The 18,094-nt window shown below is 46.8% G+C and overlaps 1 protein-coding gene across 3 annotated transcripts in view; it reads left to right on the top strand.

The window, feature by feature from the left end:
- The window catches only part of SORL1 (sortilin related receptor 1), a 136,407-nt gene that overhangs the window by 57,027 nt on the left and 61,286 nt on the right, over window positions 1-18,094 (top strand). For all 3 annotated transcript variants that reach the window (XR_005054275.2, XM_073239591.1, XM_036992685.2), the window contains exons 13-19: window positions 4,457-4,635; window positions 6,104-6,290; window positions 9,927-10,055; window positions 10,587-10,672; window positions 13,727-13,899; window positions 14,987-15,118; window positions 16,854-16,945. Coding sequence is in view for 2 of the 3 variants with exons in the window: in XM_073239591.1 (XP_073095692.1) it covers window positions 4,457-4,635; window positions 6,104-6,290; window positions 9,927-10,055; window positions 10,587-10,672; window positions 13,727-13,899; window positions 14,987-15,118; window positions 16,854-16,945 (978 nt within the window). In the remaining variant the exon portion in view is untranslated. The remainder of the gene's footprint in view (window positions 1-4,456; window positions 4,636-6,103; window positions 6,291-9,926; window positions 10,056-10,586; window positions 10,673-13,726; window positions 13,900-14,986; window positions 15,119-16,853; window positions 16,946-18,094) is intronic.

Here is an 18,094-nt window from a genome sequence, read left to right as displayed (position 1 = left end):
TTGTTCAATTAATAGGTCACACACACTTAGTCTTCCGAGACTGCTTATTCTGTTACTGATTAATAAAACTGGAAGGGGGTGTGGTCCTGTGGCAGTGGCACAGTTTGGGGGGGACCACTCCCATTGTGCTCTGTGTAAATGACCATCCCTGGAGCTCAGATATGAGCGGGGGTGGGGGGAGGGGGCCCTGGATGTGTACACCCCAGAGGCACCAGAGATGACCCAATCTACCTTACTCTGCTTTCACATGAGGAAATAATAAGGCTTGTCAGTAGTTAGGGCCCAAGCTGGAACTGGAGCCTATTTCTGTTAAGCATCATTTCAGGTCAATTACACAAACATCTGTTGCACATCCACAATGAAGCAGATGATGCTCTAGGTATCAGGGATACAAAGGTGGGTGAGGCATCGTTCAGGACCTGCCTTTGCCCACTGTGGCTCTGTGAGGCTTCTGAGTCATCTGGGGAGAGCTGCCAGCTGGGGGAAGGGCTTGTTTGGGAAGGAAGCTTAACTATCTGACCAAAGGCCTTAGGGAGGAAGCCAGGCAGAGTAACATCGGGGACTCCCAAGAGGAGGTTTAGTGGGTCAGAGGTTAAAACGTTGCTTAAAATAAGAGGTTTTGTTTTTAGTTGTTGTTCTTTCACATTATTCATACCTTTCTCTCCCTGATTAGCACAGATAACTAAGAACTGACTTAATTGTTTCAGCTTCTGCCTTGATTCTCCACTAAGACTGTGACCTTTGTTGTTATTGTTAATTGAAATTGCGAGTAAAAAGTGGAATGCTTTGTTCTGCTCGTGTGTCTCATGTCTGAAGTGAGTAAATAAAAACCGGTTCTGGGGATTCACGTATTCATTCAGCACACCATCCCCCTGAGCCTGCTCTGGGAATGCAGATTTTTCCTGGGTACAATCAGTGTTCTTCAGAGAAGGGGCTGTGGTGGGATTTTGCACTCTGGCCCAAAAAAGACCCAGACATAAGTTTGATGGCTTGGTGATGAAGGATGCCATCAGTTCCCGTTTCTTCTTGGCAGTTTGCCTATCGGCATCAGCAGAGCTACTAATCATACTTTGGACTGGCCCCAAAACGTCTGTCCTCATAGGAGATTTCCGATTTCATAGGGCTTCCCCTTGGGAGTCCTGAAAAGCCCCTGCAAAGGGCAGCTGTCTTTTCTGGCCCCGAGTTCTGGAAACAGCCCCACACTCCAGAATGCGGGAGGTGGCAGTTAACCTGTCAGCTTGATTCAGCACCTAATGCTGGTAGTAACCCCAGGACAGTTGCAGAGAGAGCTGCCCCACCCTTCATTCCAACCCCCATGGGTTAGAGTGGAGGTGTTCTTCTCTATCACCTTTTAATTGTTAAGAGACAGAGGCAGGGTTAAAAAAAAAAAAGAAAATATAGTACAGCTCATTTAATTCTTTTAATGAACATTCCTGAATGCCTTTTCTCTGTGCCAGGAAAGATGCCAGGTGTCAGGGGAAGAAAGTGAGTGAGAGGTCTTGGGCCTGACCAGTGGCAGTGTAGTGAGGATGCTCACAAAGTGAGATCATGCAGACATGGCAGGGTGTAAGCTAGAGGGGGCACTGGATGGGGGCCAGGTTGTGCTGTTCGGGGAGCAGAGGAAATGCGCTGAGGCTTCGAGGATAGAAAGCAGGGTTGGCCTGTCACTCCAGAGTTAGAAGACCCTAAGCAAAGGGCAAAGAAGAGTCAGTGTGGGTCAGCTTGGAAGGTGCAACCTCATTAGTGTTAGTAGAATGCAGATTGCAAGGTGGGGGTGGTGAGAAGCGGGGCTTGAGGGTAGGTATTAGGTAGGGGCCCGGTTCGGGGACCTTACGTGGCATGCTGGAGAGACTAGACTTGGCTTTTGAAGTGGTGAGGTCTCCGTGAGGATTTTACCTAGGGGGATGATGCGGCTAGCTCGGCATTCCAGTAAGATGGCTCTGGAGAGTCCTGGGGGATGAATTTAAAAGGAGCAAGGTGGGAGTGGGAGGCGAGGCTGAGGTGGAACCTTAGCACTCCGAGAACCAAGTCTGCAGGATGGCATTTGGGGCAGGTCGGGTCCACCTCAGGGTGTCAGTGCTTTCAAATGTGAGGCCTGGATCTGACCCCGGCAGCCTGAGGATATCATATCACATAACTGTGTCATGTCATAGCCAGCGACCTTCCTGTCCCCCTGAGTGTTTTTGGTCCCAGGGTTGCGCTGTATTTCTACGGGAGCATTGTGAATTCACCATTCCTAAAGGCAAGGGCTCTGGGTATTCCCTCCTGACGACAGTTGTGACTTAGTAGTACATGCAAACACGGTGTGGTTTGGTTTTCTGCAAGGTCCTCGTCACTTTCACTTCATCAACACAAGTTCTTTGTTAGGGGGTCTGAGCTGGGCTCAGAATAGATGTTCCCTCAGTTCTTGCCATCGGTGACATGACTGTCCCCTTCCCTGAAATTCTGCCCAAGTACCGTTTTCTAAATGCTCCATTTACCCTCTTCTGCACGGCTGTGTGCTTGGGCATGCACCTGCAGCTCAGTCTCATTAAAGGACTGTTGTCACCGTCCTTTGGGAAATGGGGTGATTCATTCCTGAGGTCATCCTGGGGTCAAGCAACTTTTAGAATTAACTAGGCAATGTGCACTTAGATGGAATCAGTGTTAACACAGAGCGGGCAGACAGGTCCCATCGTGTCTAGTTAATAGGCCGATTCTGCCGGTTCAGTTTGCCTGTTTCAGTGGCACTAAGCCATTCGTTCACACCGGTATAAGGAGATTGAAGGAATTAATATGCGCTTCAAAATTAACGTGAACCAAAAGCCTATCAGTCAGATGAGGAGAGATACATCCTCCTGGCAACATTCGCCACGTCGCTTTGTAACACCACCACTCGGTTTAACCCACAGCTTTCTGGCCATAATTATCAATTTTAGCAATCTCAACATGAGGGGAAGTGTTTGGATTGAGTGCTGTTGTGAAAGGATTTACGTCAAGTATTAGGATGCCGAAGGAGTAAAACTAAAACCTCAAAAATATGGGAAAGGTAAAAGAAAAAGGGGTTTTGCCTATACTTAGGATTAACAGAGAACCGATAGCCTTGAGATCCGTGGATGGTTCTCATGTTGAGCATCTCGCCAAGCTTACTGTGTACCGAAGCAATTAGCAGGCTGATTTTTCTTCTCTTTCTCCTTCTCTTCTGCTTTTCAGTGCAAAAGACAATTTAAAATCAGTACAGTTAGTTCAGTGCTGTTTTTTCCCCAAGGGCTTGCTTTCTTGTTCTCTTCGGAGACTTTTTAATTGTTAAGACCACAGGAAAACTTGGAAGAACTGTATGAGGAACACTCATAAAACCTTCCCTGAGTATCACCAGGTGTGAACATTTGCCAATGTGCCTCCCTTCTGCCATCTGTCTGTCCTGTTTGTCCATCTATCTGTCTATCATCTAGCATTCTTTCTTTTTCTGCATCATTTGAAAGTAAGTTGTAGCCATCGTGCTCTTTCACAGCTAAGTAGTTACACAGACATCTCCAATAAATAAGGGTCCTTTCCTGTGCAATCAGAATCCTAAGAAAATTAATGTTAATTCAGTATTACTTACGGCTTTTGTATTTCCTAAGTTGTCCCATATTATTTGCAGTTGCTTGCCTCCCAATTCAGTCCAGGTTTACACATTGCTTTTGGTTAGTTAGTCTCTTTTAATCTGTAACAAGCCATTGCCTTTTTTGTTTGTTTTCTGTGACCTTGATTCTTTTGAAGAATCTGGGTCAGTTGTCATGTAGAACATCACACACTGTGGCTGTGTGGACGTAGAGGATGTGTTGTCTATCCCAGTACTTTATCCAAGACGCGTATAATGTCCAGTTGTCCTACCATCAGTGACACTAAGGCTAGTGATGTCATGGCTCTCGGGCGCTGTAAAACTCCTCTCCCCCTTTGTGCGAGTGACTCTCTGGGTCAGTAGCTTGAGATCACGCCAACACCCTAGTGCCTGCGTGCTCTCACCCAGGAGTTTGAGCCCCCAGTGACCATCCTGTCTGAGTTGGTTTTTACAGTGGGGGTTGCAGGATGGCCATTTTTCTCATTCTGTCATTGTTTCAACATGTATTAGGTAGCAGTATAATAATAAGAAAAACCTGTCCCTCCTCCCTTCTCTCTCCACGTTCACATCATTTAGATATTCATTCAGCATATAATCTGCCACTATCATTTTTTTTTTTTTCTATGTTCAAATTTTCTCACACTGGCCAGTGGGAGCCCCATCAGCTGGCTTCCCTGTCCTTTCGCACCGACTGCGTTCGTCTCTGAGCGCCTCCTTGCTTTCTGGCCCATCCTTAAACTTTCTGTACATTAGCCCAGGAACAGCCATTTCTCCAAGGACTCCTGGTTCCTATTACTAGGGAATTTTATCTGGAAACAAGTCCTTGCCTTCGAGACCTTAACCGTGAGGGTCCTCTTCCTTGCACTTGGGCAGATACAGCACCAACGAAGGGGAGGCCTGGAAAACCTTCCTCTTCTCCGAGAAGCCCGTGTTTGTGTACGGGCTCCTCACGGAACCGGGCGAGAAGAGCACTGTCTTCACCATCTTCGGCTCCAACAAAGAGAATGTCCACAGCTGGCTGATCCTCCAGGTCAATGCCACAGACGCCTTGGGTAAGCTGCGCTGCCTCGGCCCTCTTCATGGAAGTACTTGCTGACCAGAGCGTCACCTTAGACGCTCTGTACTGAGAAGAGTTTACGATTCAGAGGGAGAAGGGCACATAGACGATTAGTGATTGAGAAATACAGAGTTACTCGGACAGTTCTTAATAGGACCGTGTGTTATCGTTTGGGTCCTCATTTCCTGTGCATAGGCTAGGTGTAGGTGTATGTGTGCTGGGCATGGGAATGAATGAAAAGCATTTTTCCAAATGAGCAGTTCCAGGTTGGCAAATTTGGTGAGTAATTACTATGCAACAGGCAGTGTGCCACAGGATGCAGGCCCTCCTCAGAGCCGGTAAAGTCGCACCACAATCTGCTAGTCTAGCCCAGGATGTAAGCAAGCAGGGAGAAGTGAAGCCCCTCTGCCTCCTGCCTCCCACCCCCATGTAATGCTGGCCCTTCGTCCCTGTCTGCCTTGGCTGACTTTATTCCAACTGCCCGGAGCATCCCCAGTGCTGCCTATTCAGTTGCCACTAGTCAAAATCCCTTTCCTGTTTCAGGATCCAGTGCACGTGGCTGTTGACATCCTCTCCCATCTTCTCTGTGTCCAAAACACAAGTGTACTCATCATGCCTAGAATTATAACTCTGTGTCTGTCAGTCTGTGTCATCTCCCATCAGCTAGATTATAAGGTCCTTAGAAAAACAACCTGTCTTGTGCATATCTATTTTCCACCCACTGGGCAGCCTGATAGCCTTATAGTCAGCCAGGATTTAATAAGTACCTGCTAATTTGAATGGTATTGAGTTGACAGTTACTCCTCAGTTTCAGGCAGCATTTAATCTTACTGAAGACATATGTATATAAGAAAGACATAAAGGACTAATAGAGACATAGGTATACCTCAGAATTCCTGTAGAAGCTACTCTCATTTCCAGGGTGCGTGGGTAGTGGGAGTGATTTTCCAGGATGTCTGAACATTTCTCAGCCTCCTTCCATGAAGCTCCTGTACCTTCCAAGTAGTGGCAGTGGATTCTCTACTGTTCTTGGGCTGTACTGCCTGCTGTGTACACACTACCCAGGAAGCAAGCAGGGAACAGTACTTCTGAGCGGTACCATCCATCAGGGATGCAGCCTTTGCCTAACTCCTTGGGAGATAAACATGTCTGGGTACCCATTTCCAAGGGAAACTGACATCTAAATATTTCAGGAGTGTAGACAGCCGTAAAGGTAGCTTGCTTCTTCCCAGCTTTCTCCGATGAACACCTGTGTTTGCAGGGCTACCATTTCCATTTGCCTGGGGGCCTCCTGGTTTCAGAGCAGGCTGATGAGAGGCTTGGGACAGCTCCAGAGGTCTGTGCACCTGCTGGGCAGCAGCAGGCCGAGCAGGAAGTGGGCGGCTGGGCTGAGGTTCCGGCAGGGCCGGAAACCCCGAGTGGGCCTGCCTCTGTTCAGCCGTGCTCCATTTCCTCTTCCTCAGGGGTTCCCTGCACAGAGAATGACTACAAGCTGTGGTCACCGTCTGATGACCGGGGCAACGAGTGTCTGCTGGGACACAAGACCGTCTTCAAGCGCAGGACTTCCCATGCCACGTGCTTTAATGGAGAGGACTTCGACAGGCCTGTGGTCGTGTCCAACTGCTCCTGCACCCGGCAGGACTATGAATGGTTGGTTCTTCTTCAATGCCTGGGGCTTGAGTTGTGTTTCATTCACTCAGCAGCATGGGAAACAGACTAGGGCACAGTCCCTTCCCCGAGGAAAGGCAGAAAATCTTAGGAAACAAATCTGTATTAAGCATCTTTGATGGTCCGGGAACTGTGTGAGGAACTTGTACATAGGTTATTCCATTTGGTTCTTACAGCCGCAGATAGGTGGAGGTATTACAGCCTAGGGAAGCTACAGTAATTTATTTTGGACTGGATGCCTGTGGGGTTTATTTCTCAGAGGGCAGCCCCAAAAGGAAACATACTGAAGGTTCCATTGTAGGTAACTCCTTTGTCTTAGGAGCTCAGTTCTAGAGGGAATTTCTTTCTTTATCTGAACTGGGGGGTGTTAGTATCTATCTATTTGTATATTTATTCCTTGAGCACATTATATAAGTCATAGCTGAGACTGCTGAGAGCAGAGGAAACAGGCACATGACCAATTGTACCAGGGTGGAAACCCGCAGGCCCTGTGGAGGAGGAACAGGTACTTTGACTGTGACTATTGACGGGAAGGAGATTGTGATTTGCGGTTGGGGATTCTGGAGTTTTCTAGAGGAAGCACTGTTTCACATGGGCCTTAAGGAAGCATCTGGATATGTGAGCAGGGGTGTTCTAAGATGTGGCAGCAATGGGAAGGTGTTGTGGGGGGAAGGAGTTGGTGGCTCAGTTCGGATGCCTCGTTGGGTATATGAAGCGGGGTCAGTGGGTAGAGATGAGGCTCAGAAGAGAGAACACAGGGCCAGACCCTGCAAGCATACGGACCTCCACTTTTGGGGAGAGTTAAGATCAGAGCAGAGCTTCGCTTTAGATGATTCCAGCAGTAGAGTGCATAGGGTCCCAGGGCCTCTGGGCAGTCCTTTGATTCTGCAATCTAGCATGAAATTATTCCCAAATAGGCAGGGCTATCAGTGGATCATGGGTATCAAACAGACCCGTAACTCCTTTCTCAGTAGTCCTGAGGCACAGAGAAATAAGCGTTGCTTTGGGAGGCCACACTCACTGTGCCTAAAGCCAGAAACCTCTGATGTGTTCTGGTCCAGAGGTTGGAACAGGGCCACACAGTAAGTGCTTCAGGCTTTGCAGACCTTAGGGTCTCTGTTGCAGCTGCTCAGCTCTGCTGTGGCAGGAGAAAGGCAGCTACAGGTGACTGGGTGCGGGAATGATGCCCTAAAGCTTTATTACAAGAACAGCTAATCAGATCTGACCAACTCCCGTCTGAGATCAGTGCATCTGAAACTTGAAAGTGTGTGTGAATCACCTGGGATCTTTTTAAAATGTGAGTTCTCACTCTGCAGTTCTGGGGTTCTGCAGTTCTGCCAGCTTCTGGGTGGTGCCGACCGATGTTACTTATCTGCAAACTACCCTTTGGGGAGCAGCACCTGAGATGGCACAAGATGCACCTTCCCTTTGAAAACTGTGTGGTCCTGAGATAACAGTGCAGATGCTTCCGTGGCAGGACCACAGAGCTGTTTGATGTTCCTGGTGATGTCAGTTCAGACCCGTTTGTCCTCTTTTGCTCTCACTTAGGTACCCCGAAGTTGTAACCTGATTGAGAGTTCTTGCTGCCCGAGGGCATCCCCTGACTGTGGAGGCCCTCATCATGGGAGAGATAACAGTGCCCTCCCTCGTCTCTCTTTTGTCTGCATTAAGAACTACAAGATAAAATGAAATCAAACAAATGTAACAGATCTTCGGGTTTTTTTTTTTTTGGCTTGCCCACTCCTGAGTTTTTTCTCTAAAATCTACTCTTCCCCCCAAACAAGAGCAGTGACAATGACAGCAGCAACAAAAATGAGAACCAGGGGCAGGTATGCCTCTCATAAACCGGCCTGGGCCCTCTCGGTCCAGATGCCAACCCACCCCAGCTGGCAGGTGGAGACCCAGGGCTGCTGAGTCTGTATTACACACCAGGAAGATTGCCCGCTGTGCCCCTCCTGGAGATGGCTTCCTGTCACACGGGTTTGTGCAGGTTGTGACCCGTGAAAATGGTAAATGGTGCAGCATTACTCTCAGGCCGTCCTGTTGCTGCTCTGCTGTAGCTGCTACAAAGGAGCCGGCCTGGTTGCGTGGCTCTGGAAATGTTTGGTGGCACTGGACCACAGCAGTGAGAAGAAAAGTGGTTTGTCCCCAGCTGGACGGCAGGAGAAGGAGATGCTAATGTGAGCGCTTGTAACATCTGTCAGTCAGCTCAGCTCCTGAGTGACGAACACATTTGAAAGTCAGGTTGCTTCTGACGGTCCTTTCAGACCTCACTGGAAAGCCTAGCTTTTGCCCCACATGTCCCCTTATTTCAGGGTAGTTTCTTTTATATCTTTGTATTTCCCCACATTGCCCAGAAGTGTGGCTTTCAGTCTTGACTGTAACCCCCAGTAAGACATGCGCTTTATAGTAGGACCTTGTTCATACACATATTTGTGTGTGTCGGTACATGCATACCATGAAAACAAAAGTTTTATGAGATAACATTGACTTTTTAAGTGTGATAAATTTTGCCATCTTCTGTTCTTTGTGGGGAGGGGAGGAAGCTGGTCTGGTCCCTCCAACGTGTGTGCACAGCCCACTAGGTTATGACTTACAGTTGGAAGAAATCTGCCTAAGAGGTGTTCTGCCAAGGGAGGCAAATATGTAATTAGCTAATGCTCCATCTAGTCCGCCCAAGAGGCTTAAAGCAGCCTTTCAATAAAAACTACCTGATTTAATGAAGACCTGCTTGATACAGTAATAAAACTCTCCCTTCTGAACAATTCTCTAAAAATTGCTAAATGTGGATAAACTACTTTGCCCTAAACCTGTTAAATACTTTTCATATAGGAGATGTTTAATCAATATTCATTGAACTGAATAGAGTAAATGAAGCCTTTTGGGGAGAGCCCATCTCCATGGAAAATCCCTTTGAATTAGGCTTTCCAGTCTGGACAGGGCTTGGGGAAGTACATGGTGCAGCTGAGGAGTCATGCAGTTCAGCACAGAGTCAAGACGAGGCCCAGGCCCCCAGCTTCCCACTCCAGGGCTGCTTTCCTTGAGCTGAATGGTTTGGCAATGATGAGACCCCCAAATTGCAGGTCTCATGAACCAAAGCACTATGCACCCAGAGTGCAGGATGAGATGCCCGAGGGGATTTTAGGTAGTAAGTATGTGGACATGGACTTAAATAACATCGAATCCTTAGTTTACAAAAAAAAGAGTATCCTTGCAAAGTTTTCTTTTAATTCTCCCAGTCCTGTCAAGGAGAAAGTCTCCCTGGTTGCTAGTTACCCTTTAACCTTTGCTAATCCATTTTCACAAAGAGAAAGCAGGCCCAGAGTCTCTGGGGAGGGAACTAGATCCAGCTAAAACGTGTGGCATTGTTTTGTTTTCGGCATAATGATTTGTATTGTTTTTATTTATACATGGCCTCTGATAATGATTTTTCAATTGTGGTTCTGATGAAAAATTTCTTCTGAAAGTGTGTTAATGTAAAAAAGTGAGTATTCTTGAAAGGGACCCATTGAGTAATGTCTGCAGTGGCAGGTGGTATGGTAGGAGTCACAAGAGTTGGTACTGAAATGCCTAAAGTGTATAAACCAATGGCCTTAACGAACCTGATTGTCTTTTCAGTGACTTCGGCTTCAAGATGAGTGAAGATCTATCCTCAGAGGTTTGTGTTCCGGATCCTGAGTTTTCTGGGAAGTCATACTCCCCTCCTGTATCTTGTCCCGTGGGTTCTACTTACCGGAGAACCAGAGGGTACGTCTCACAGAAGTTGCCATGTCGGGGACATGAGGGGTTCTGCCCTTGGTGTGAGAGTGCCCAGAGGACCCCTGGGCTTCTTTTTGTGCTCAAAATGCTAGAATTCCAACATAGCAGGTTTTAGGCCACTAGGGCAATATTTAAAATTATGATGTTTGCAATGTCTTCTAACCCCAGGGAGGAAAAAAAGGCAAGTCTGTGAATATTTCTGCAATTCTAGTTGTGTCTTAAGTCATAAACTTCAGCCAGGACAAGTTTTCAGAGGAGTTTCTTGAAGAGATGCATGTACAGCTCCTGCCTGGGAGGGCACTGCCCATGGTCTGGGATGGCACTGCCCATGGTCTGGGCTGTCTAATCTAATTACAAGCAGAACCTATTCAGAATGGCGAAGCATCCTTCTTATTCTAGAGGGAAATGAACAGAGGCGCTGTGTTATCCACGGGTAGGAAACAGGTTCCCCGTTATGAAGCCTTTGTGACTATGATTTGATGTTTCTCACCTCTTGCTCTTGGGGTGGGGGGGTGACAGCTATCGGAAGATTTCTGGGGACACTTGTAGTGGAGGAGATGTTGAAACACGACTGGAAGGAGAGGTGGTCCCGTGTCCTTTGGCAGGTAAGAAGTGGTTCCTTGCTCTTGACTTCTTGCGACACCATCGTAACCTTATCGCCATCTTACCCGGGCCCAGGCTTGTGGTTCTTCTAACTCAGTGGAGAGAAAGAGTGGAACTTACAAGCATCATAGAGCTCCTATTTCCCCCTCAGCTTGGTATCCAGACTAAGTGTATTTATGGCCTTATGCCTTTAGAGGAGTGGAAAATCTTTTTTGAGTGAAATCCTCCTTTTACTCATTGAGAAATATTCAGCATCTGTTGTATTGTGTTCTTTTCCATGTGTTGCCATTTTAATCTTTATAACTGTCCAGTGAAGCAGATAGTATTATCAGCTCCATTTTATTTTTTAAATATAAGGAGACATGTTCAGAGGAAAGGCTTACACAGGCCTATTTAAGATCACACCCCTGGCACGTGACAAAGCTAAAATTCACTCTTAAGCCCTGTGCTCTTACTAGGACATTCCCCCGCGCGGCGAGTGAGTGTCATTCCTGTTGTTTCAGATGATCATCACATGTGCCAATTACGAAAAACTTCCTTGGAGTGAGGGCCTATGCCGTTAAGGCCTGGCATGTTCCGGACCCATTTCAAGTTGGTTTAGTGGCACATGTTGAGGTATTTGTAATATAGACATGAAATCATAATCCCTGAACAAACAGCTCATCCCCCAGCGTCTTTTCCTTCTTCACTGTTTCTGGTTCTTATGCACGTAGAGCTTGTTCCCGCAGAGCCGGTGCTCCTGCTCAGGCCTGTTGGTGACGGAGAGTGACCCGCGAGCAGTGCTGTGTTGTTTTAGAACAACCGTAAGCGCCGAGCGAATCACGGGAGAGGCGCACCGTCCTCTGTGGGCAGGGCTGTGCCGCCCTGTCGTCTGCTCGCCGCTTGCCAGCTCGCCCTGGTGTTTCTCATGCTAAGCTCATTAGTCCTTTAACTTAATCTTCCATCATTACCAGAATAATTAACATCCCTCACTGTGGAGGCTTACAAAGAACACGGCTTCAGTAGATTCCCACAAATGAGCAGAAAATACCCCAAAAGTCCCCCCCCCCCAAGAGCTGTTAGTGATGAGGGTGGGCTGGTGGGGCTGGAGCACGTGCTTTTGTAACAAATATTTCTGCAGATAATTCAGCAAGGGATAAAGCAATTTGTTTAAAGCCATCTAAACTGGTAGGAAAGGTATTTTCTCTTCTGACCGGAGAAGCTTGAACAGGGAATGGAGTGGAAAGATTCTCATCTGGACTGTAGGCCTCATTCGAATGTTTAAAAAAAAAAGGAACTGCGTGGAGCAGAAGGCAGCAATGTACCAAAGAAAGGAAAAGATGGTTTCCTAGGACCGATGGGAACCAAGGCTCCTTTGCAAAGATGAGGTACTGCGGGCATCTGGGAAGATTTTTAAAGACGAAGTCCTCTTCTTCTTTATTGATTATTGTCATAACATGGATTTCTGGGCTGTGCTGTGATTGGTCAAGAATCCTGTTCCTTTTGTCCATTAAGCACATTCCTCTGTACCTAATCCTAAGGCAATTATTTCTGGACTCAAATTCTACTGTCAAGGCATTAGTTGATTAGAAGAAAAACCCATATTTTTTTCTTCTAGATGTTAGAGCTGTGGGGTGGAAGTCTGGCTGTTGTGAATGTACCTGCATGATGCAACACGGCAGCTCTGACGAGAGACCTTGATTTCTATGTCGCTGACAATCTTGATACTTCCCATCTTGACTGCTGCCTTCACTGGGAATTACAGTGGGAAGGTTTTCTTGAAAACCAAAAGAAGAGATGAGTTATCATGTGGTGGTAGCTTAGATAGTTTTGAAGTGAAATGAGACCAAGGAAAAGAAGGGAAATTTTTATTACAAATTGTAGGTAGATTTGTATTTTTGGTGCCTTACCTGTATTGAAACTTTTATGGGGCAGGTGGCTGGCTAGTGCGTGTTAACTCAGTGAATGAATGGAATGAGGGGCAAGAGAGAAATGATAACAGTAACTGTGTAGAGATGCAGCAAAGGGATTCAGATCTTGGTCGTGTGAGCAACATATTGTCCAAATGGGCACTTTATACACGGATGTGGGTGTGTACCTCGTTTCCATTTCCTGGAAGAATCTAGATGTTTTCCAGGCTGTTTCCTAATGAGAGAGCATTAACTCTTCAGTTTCTAGTTGTCTGACATTAAGGAGGTCTCTTAAGCAGTCTGGGGCTCTATTTCTACATCTTAAAAAATATCTGCATTCGTATCTACACTCTAAGAGACAGTGTCCTATAGTGGTTAAAACTCAGAGTCAGAACGCAGACTGCCTGAGTTCAAGTCTTGCTTCTGCCACTTAGTAGTCGTGTGACCTTGAATAAGTTACTTAACCTCGTTGCTCTCGGTTTTCTCATTTGTAAAACCGACTATATAGTAGTTCTTCCATTATACAGCAGATTAAACAATGCCTGGCACATAGTATGTACATTTTGTAAATGTTTGTTAAGTAGAAGTAGAATCTTTGTGATGATTATGCTGTAAAACATTTTGCAAGTAGTCAAGAACAAACGTATTATTGTTTTGAGCATATGGTAGGTGGATATAATTGCCACATGTCCTCATGAACAATACTGAATGGACAAATAGATTAGAAAATTTAACTCAAAGTCTTCAGGGACTAGTAATCTCTAGTCAACGAGATTATGGTGCTGTGCAATAGTCATATGACAAAGGAGAACATGCTGACTGGTGTAATTTTGTTAAATGTGACTGGAGACGTTTAGGTTGAGCTAAGAAGTACTGATGTTGGAGCCTGCCTACTGGGGGATCTAGGTTAAAAAAAAGAAATGTAACAGGGAAGACTTTGCAGACAGGAAAACTGAGATTCACGGGACTGTAAGTCATGTGCCCAGGACAGAAATGCAATTCTATTACATACCTTCTAAGTCCTGATGCTGTAGTCTTTACCCTTGTTCCACGCCACTGTGCCAATGGCTCTGGGGCTCGTGTGTGAGAAAGAAGCCAATCAGACATGGTAGCGCCTCTTCAGCGCCTCCCAGGCCATCCTCCCTATTGTTTTGTGTGTCTGTGCAGAGGAGAACGAATTCATCCTGTACGCCATGCGGAAATCTATCCATCGCTATGACCTCGCTTCTGGAGCCACCGAGCAATTGCCTCTTACCGGGTTGCGGGCAGCTGTGGCCCTGGACTTTGACTATGAACACAACTGCTTGTACTGGTCCGACCTGGCCTTGGACATCATTCAGGTGTGTCCACAGTGGGTCTAGTGGTGGAGGGCTGTGCCTTGTGACCCTCCAGTCCTGCTAAGCTGCTTCCAGAATGGCCTAAGGAAATGGGTATTAGAGGTTTTAAGTCTTAACTCATCTCAGGGCTGATGGAAGAAACTTCTCAGTTTTCTGCTTTAGTGTTTGCATTCCCTGCCCACCTCCATCCTTGTAGAAGGAGACAAAGGGCACCCCCCCGAGGTGCTCCCTGTGAGTGAGGTCTCACGTTTCCTACTGGGAAGTCTGAGGACTAGGGATGGAGAATTATTCGTCACTCCCTCTTGTACCAACTGCCTCTTTAGCGTCCTTCTTCCCAAGACATGGTATAGTAACACTTGACTGTCCGGAATTCCCGTAATTACCCTCTTGAGCTATTCTGAACACAGTCAAGAACCAGGAAATGAGCTCTAAAGATCCCAGCACAGGCCAGATAGACAGCCATGCACTCAGATCCATGCAATTTTAAAGGAGAGCTATTTGATCTTTATTCATTGCTTATTTAAAGTCCTTTTAGAAAAGCAGTTCCAACGAGTTTTATCTGGACTTCCAACCCAATAGAACTTTGCAGCGCCTGGGTATTTGAGGGGGGCTGTACCGGGGGAGGGTGGTGACTGCTGAATGTAACTGACCCCACAAGAGCACCTGAGAGCCAAAAGCCTCCCAAGGGGGGGCCGGAAACATTATGAAAAGCAGACTCAAGGACTTAAAAATAACAGGAGTCTGGTTTCATTTATTTTAAAAGCAACCAGACTCATGCATCTCAGTGATTGCTGACCTCATTCTTGTGAACCCTACTTTTCAGGGACCAGCATTCATAAGGATAATGCAGAGTAATATAAATGATTACACTCTGTTTAGGTATTCTGCTTAGAACAGGAAGCTGTAATACGTTTTAGAAATGCTGTTATTAAAAACCAGCTTCACTTATCTGTAGAGTTTACTAGTATATAAAACATCTCCTCCCTTGCCAGTCAAGCCAGTTAAATAAAGTGATACCATCTGTGGGGCTGAGTTGGCAGATGGCCTTCTCAGCGTTTTGTAGTATTTCTAATTCTTTTTCTCTCTTCAGCGTCTCTGTTTGAATGGAAGTACAGGGCAAGAGGTGATCATCAATTCCGGCCTAGAGACAGTGGAAGCCTTGGCATTTGAGCCTCTCAGCCAGCTGCTGTACTGGGTGGATTCTGGCTTTAAAAAGATTGAGGTATGGCTGTTCCACGCTGTCCTTTACTATTGGAGTGGGGGGAGTGCCTGGGCTTTGAACCGGATTTGACACAGAAGCAGGAACCAGTATGGAGATGGAAAATTCCAGAGAACAGACCAGCGAAGCCTCTGGAGAAGGAAGAAAAGGGGAATAGTTTCAGAATTACCGCTCACTGCTGTGACGGTCCCACGTGAGGACAGGACGCCTGAATCTGTCAAACAGAGATTTCGTGGAGATACCTGAATGACTATTATGTTGGCAGGCAGAAGCATACAGTAGTAATAATGTTGATAATACAGTTGGGTTCACTTCTCATAGCAGCCCTGTATGGTAGGTACTCTTACCATCTCCACTTCCCCATCTGCCACGGAGCAACCCAGGGCAGCATGAGGGTAAGAAACGGCCCCAAACCACCAGAGTCACCATCTCGGAGGCACACTCAGTTCCTGCAGATTGCAGCTGAGGCCCTGGGGCGCTGTCTCAGCGCCTCTCTCGTATGCTGACTCCACGCAGAGGGAAGACGACTGGGCTGTGTGGACAGCTCAGTAGAAGCAGGGAGACACAGAGAGCCAGGGGGAGTTGCAAGACAGAAGCCACAAACTTGAGACAGACCCAGGTTCTGCCTTTCTCCTGGCAGCCAAGTGACGTGGGCAAGTTTCTCTTCTAAGCTTCTGTTTCTTCATTTGTCAGATGAAGATTCACTGATTCACTCAGTCATTTGACAAGTGTGTTTTTAAGGCATGATATGTGCAGGTATGGTTTTCAGTTGTAAGGATACAGCATTGGGCAAGACACGCGAGCCCTGTTCTGACCGAGATTAGATCTTAGCGGAGGAAGAAATAAGTCAGTCCTGTTGGTGATGCAAAGAACGTCAAGCAGGCAGTGTGTTTGTGTGCCTGGGGAAGGGGCAGAGGGGGCATCTTGAGGATGTGACTGAGGCTGAGGGGAGGCTGGTGAGGGTGTTCACCTGCTTGTGCAGTCGAGAGGAGGGAGCAGAAGGCATGTGTGCCTGGCACACCTACTGAGTAGTGGGCCAGGGGTCTTGGGATCGCTATTTCTCTGTTGTCTTTAACTGTGTGCAGTTAGCACTTTGCTAAGAGCTAGGAGGAGCTAGGTGAAGCTCAAGTGTCCATACCGTCACTGTGTACAACTCAAATGTGCAGAAATGGTGAAGGTGAGTCAGTGACCAGAATCACAGATGCTCGTTGATCAAGGTGGGTCACAACAGTTAGGCAACAAGGTGAATTTTGAAAGAAAGATATGATTTGAGTAGAGAGCAAAGCCCAGGCCCAGAAGGGTATATGGCAGAAGCAGACAGGCGTGAGTATGCCAGGCTTGCAAAACCATGAGGAGACCCTCCTTGCTGCAGTCAGGAGCTGAAGTGGAGGAGAGAAAAGTCTGTGGAGACTAAATTGCGAGGCTGTGGCGTGGAGGGTTTGCTCTGAGGACAGAGGAGCCGACGGCTTTGGAACATGGGCTTGTACAGAGCGTTGTCCCTGCAGAAGGGGGCCCGGGTGGCGCCAGGTCCTGTGTCAGGCCTGGTGGGAACTGTCACACGAGCCAGAGGAGGGGACAGCCCATTCTGACCGGCTGTTGGGGCAGGTTTTCCAGATCAGCCTGTAGAGGATCAGGTGCCAAGAGACGGGTGTGTCCGTCGGCAGCCTGCAGGGTGGGAGCCGGGCTGTGGCTGCGCCCCTGCTGAGCTCGGCTCCACCTCGGCCTTTCTGTCTGTCAGGCGGCCCATCCCGATGGCGACTTCCGGCTCGCGGTCGTCAATTCCTCGGTGCTCGATCGGCCCAGGGCCCTGGTCCTCGTGCCCCACGATGGGTAAGTGTGACCCCACACGGCATCGGCATGTGTCAGATGCCGTACAGATTCGCATGGACATCCAAACCGCTGGACGGAAACTTGGTTTCTGTTGATGGTGACTGACGGACTATGTTAACCGCAAGTCTCGAAACCGCAGCTTCAGGGTCTTGGTCACGTGACTCTGTGCCCTTCATGTCATCACGCATCAGAATCCCTTTAGGCATCCAGATGTCTCGTGGTTGCGGGGTGTTCCTCTAACACAAGGTAATGTTGGAAGTCTCTCCCCAGACATAGTCAGGCCTGGTTGGATATTATAAGGATTCTTTGTCTTGAGCTTCATGCACATTACAAACATTTAATCCATGCCGTCTCACCCCGGTCCCCCCAGCTTCTGTAGGTTTTCTTAGTAGCTATTTACATACACTTGGGAAATGCAAAGATGCTTTTTACCAGTTTATTAACCTAAGGAAACATAACTAAAAGGGAAATTCTGGATTCCTTTCAAAGCTTTATAATATTCTTCTAGCATCTGTGATTGGAATTAGATCTTTTTTTTAAAAGAAAACTCTGAATGTGATACATGTACTTGATTAAAGATTTTAAAAGACAACAAAAGTTTATGAAATGAAAAATAATTGTTTCCTCCTTTCTCACCATTGAACCTTCCCCCTTGCCCTCCTAAGTGGTAATTATGGTTGATAGTTTCCTGTGTATCATTCAGACTTCTTTTTTAACCTGTGTGCAAGCATGTGTCCTTAAAACACACACACACACACACACACACACACATGCATTCATGCATCAAGTAGAATCACAGGGAATTTACTATAGGAACATTTTAAAACATTTGATATGGTTTGAAGATAGTTTCATGGGAGTACATGTGAATATTTAGGGTTCACAGTATTCTTTTGTATGTTCTATAGTGTATCACCTTCTCTATAGATTAACACTTTGGTGTGTATACATAATATATATATAATGTATACACACACATATATACACCTAAGTGTATATATATGTATATATTTTTTGCTAGTGTGATTAAGCCATGCTGTGATGAACATCTTTGTACATTATCTTCACATAACCTGATTATATTTGTGGGGAACTTCCAGTAAAGGAATTTCTGGGTGAAGGGATTAAGTGGTTTTAAGTATTATCATT

Source organism: Manis javanica, chromosome 6 (assembly GCF_040802235.1).
Source record: "Manis javanica isolate MJ-LG chromosome 6, MJ_LKY, whole genome shotgun sequence".
NCBI classification, from domain to species: Eukaryota; Metazoa; Chordata; class Mammalia; order Pholidota; family Manidae; genus Manis; species Manis javanica.
Note: the sequence above shows the minus strand (reverse complement) of the source record. Positions and strands in the feature narration are given on the sequence as shown.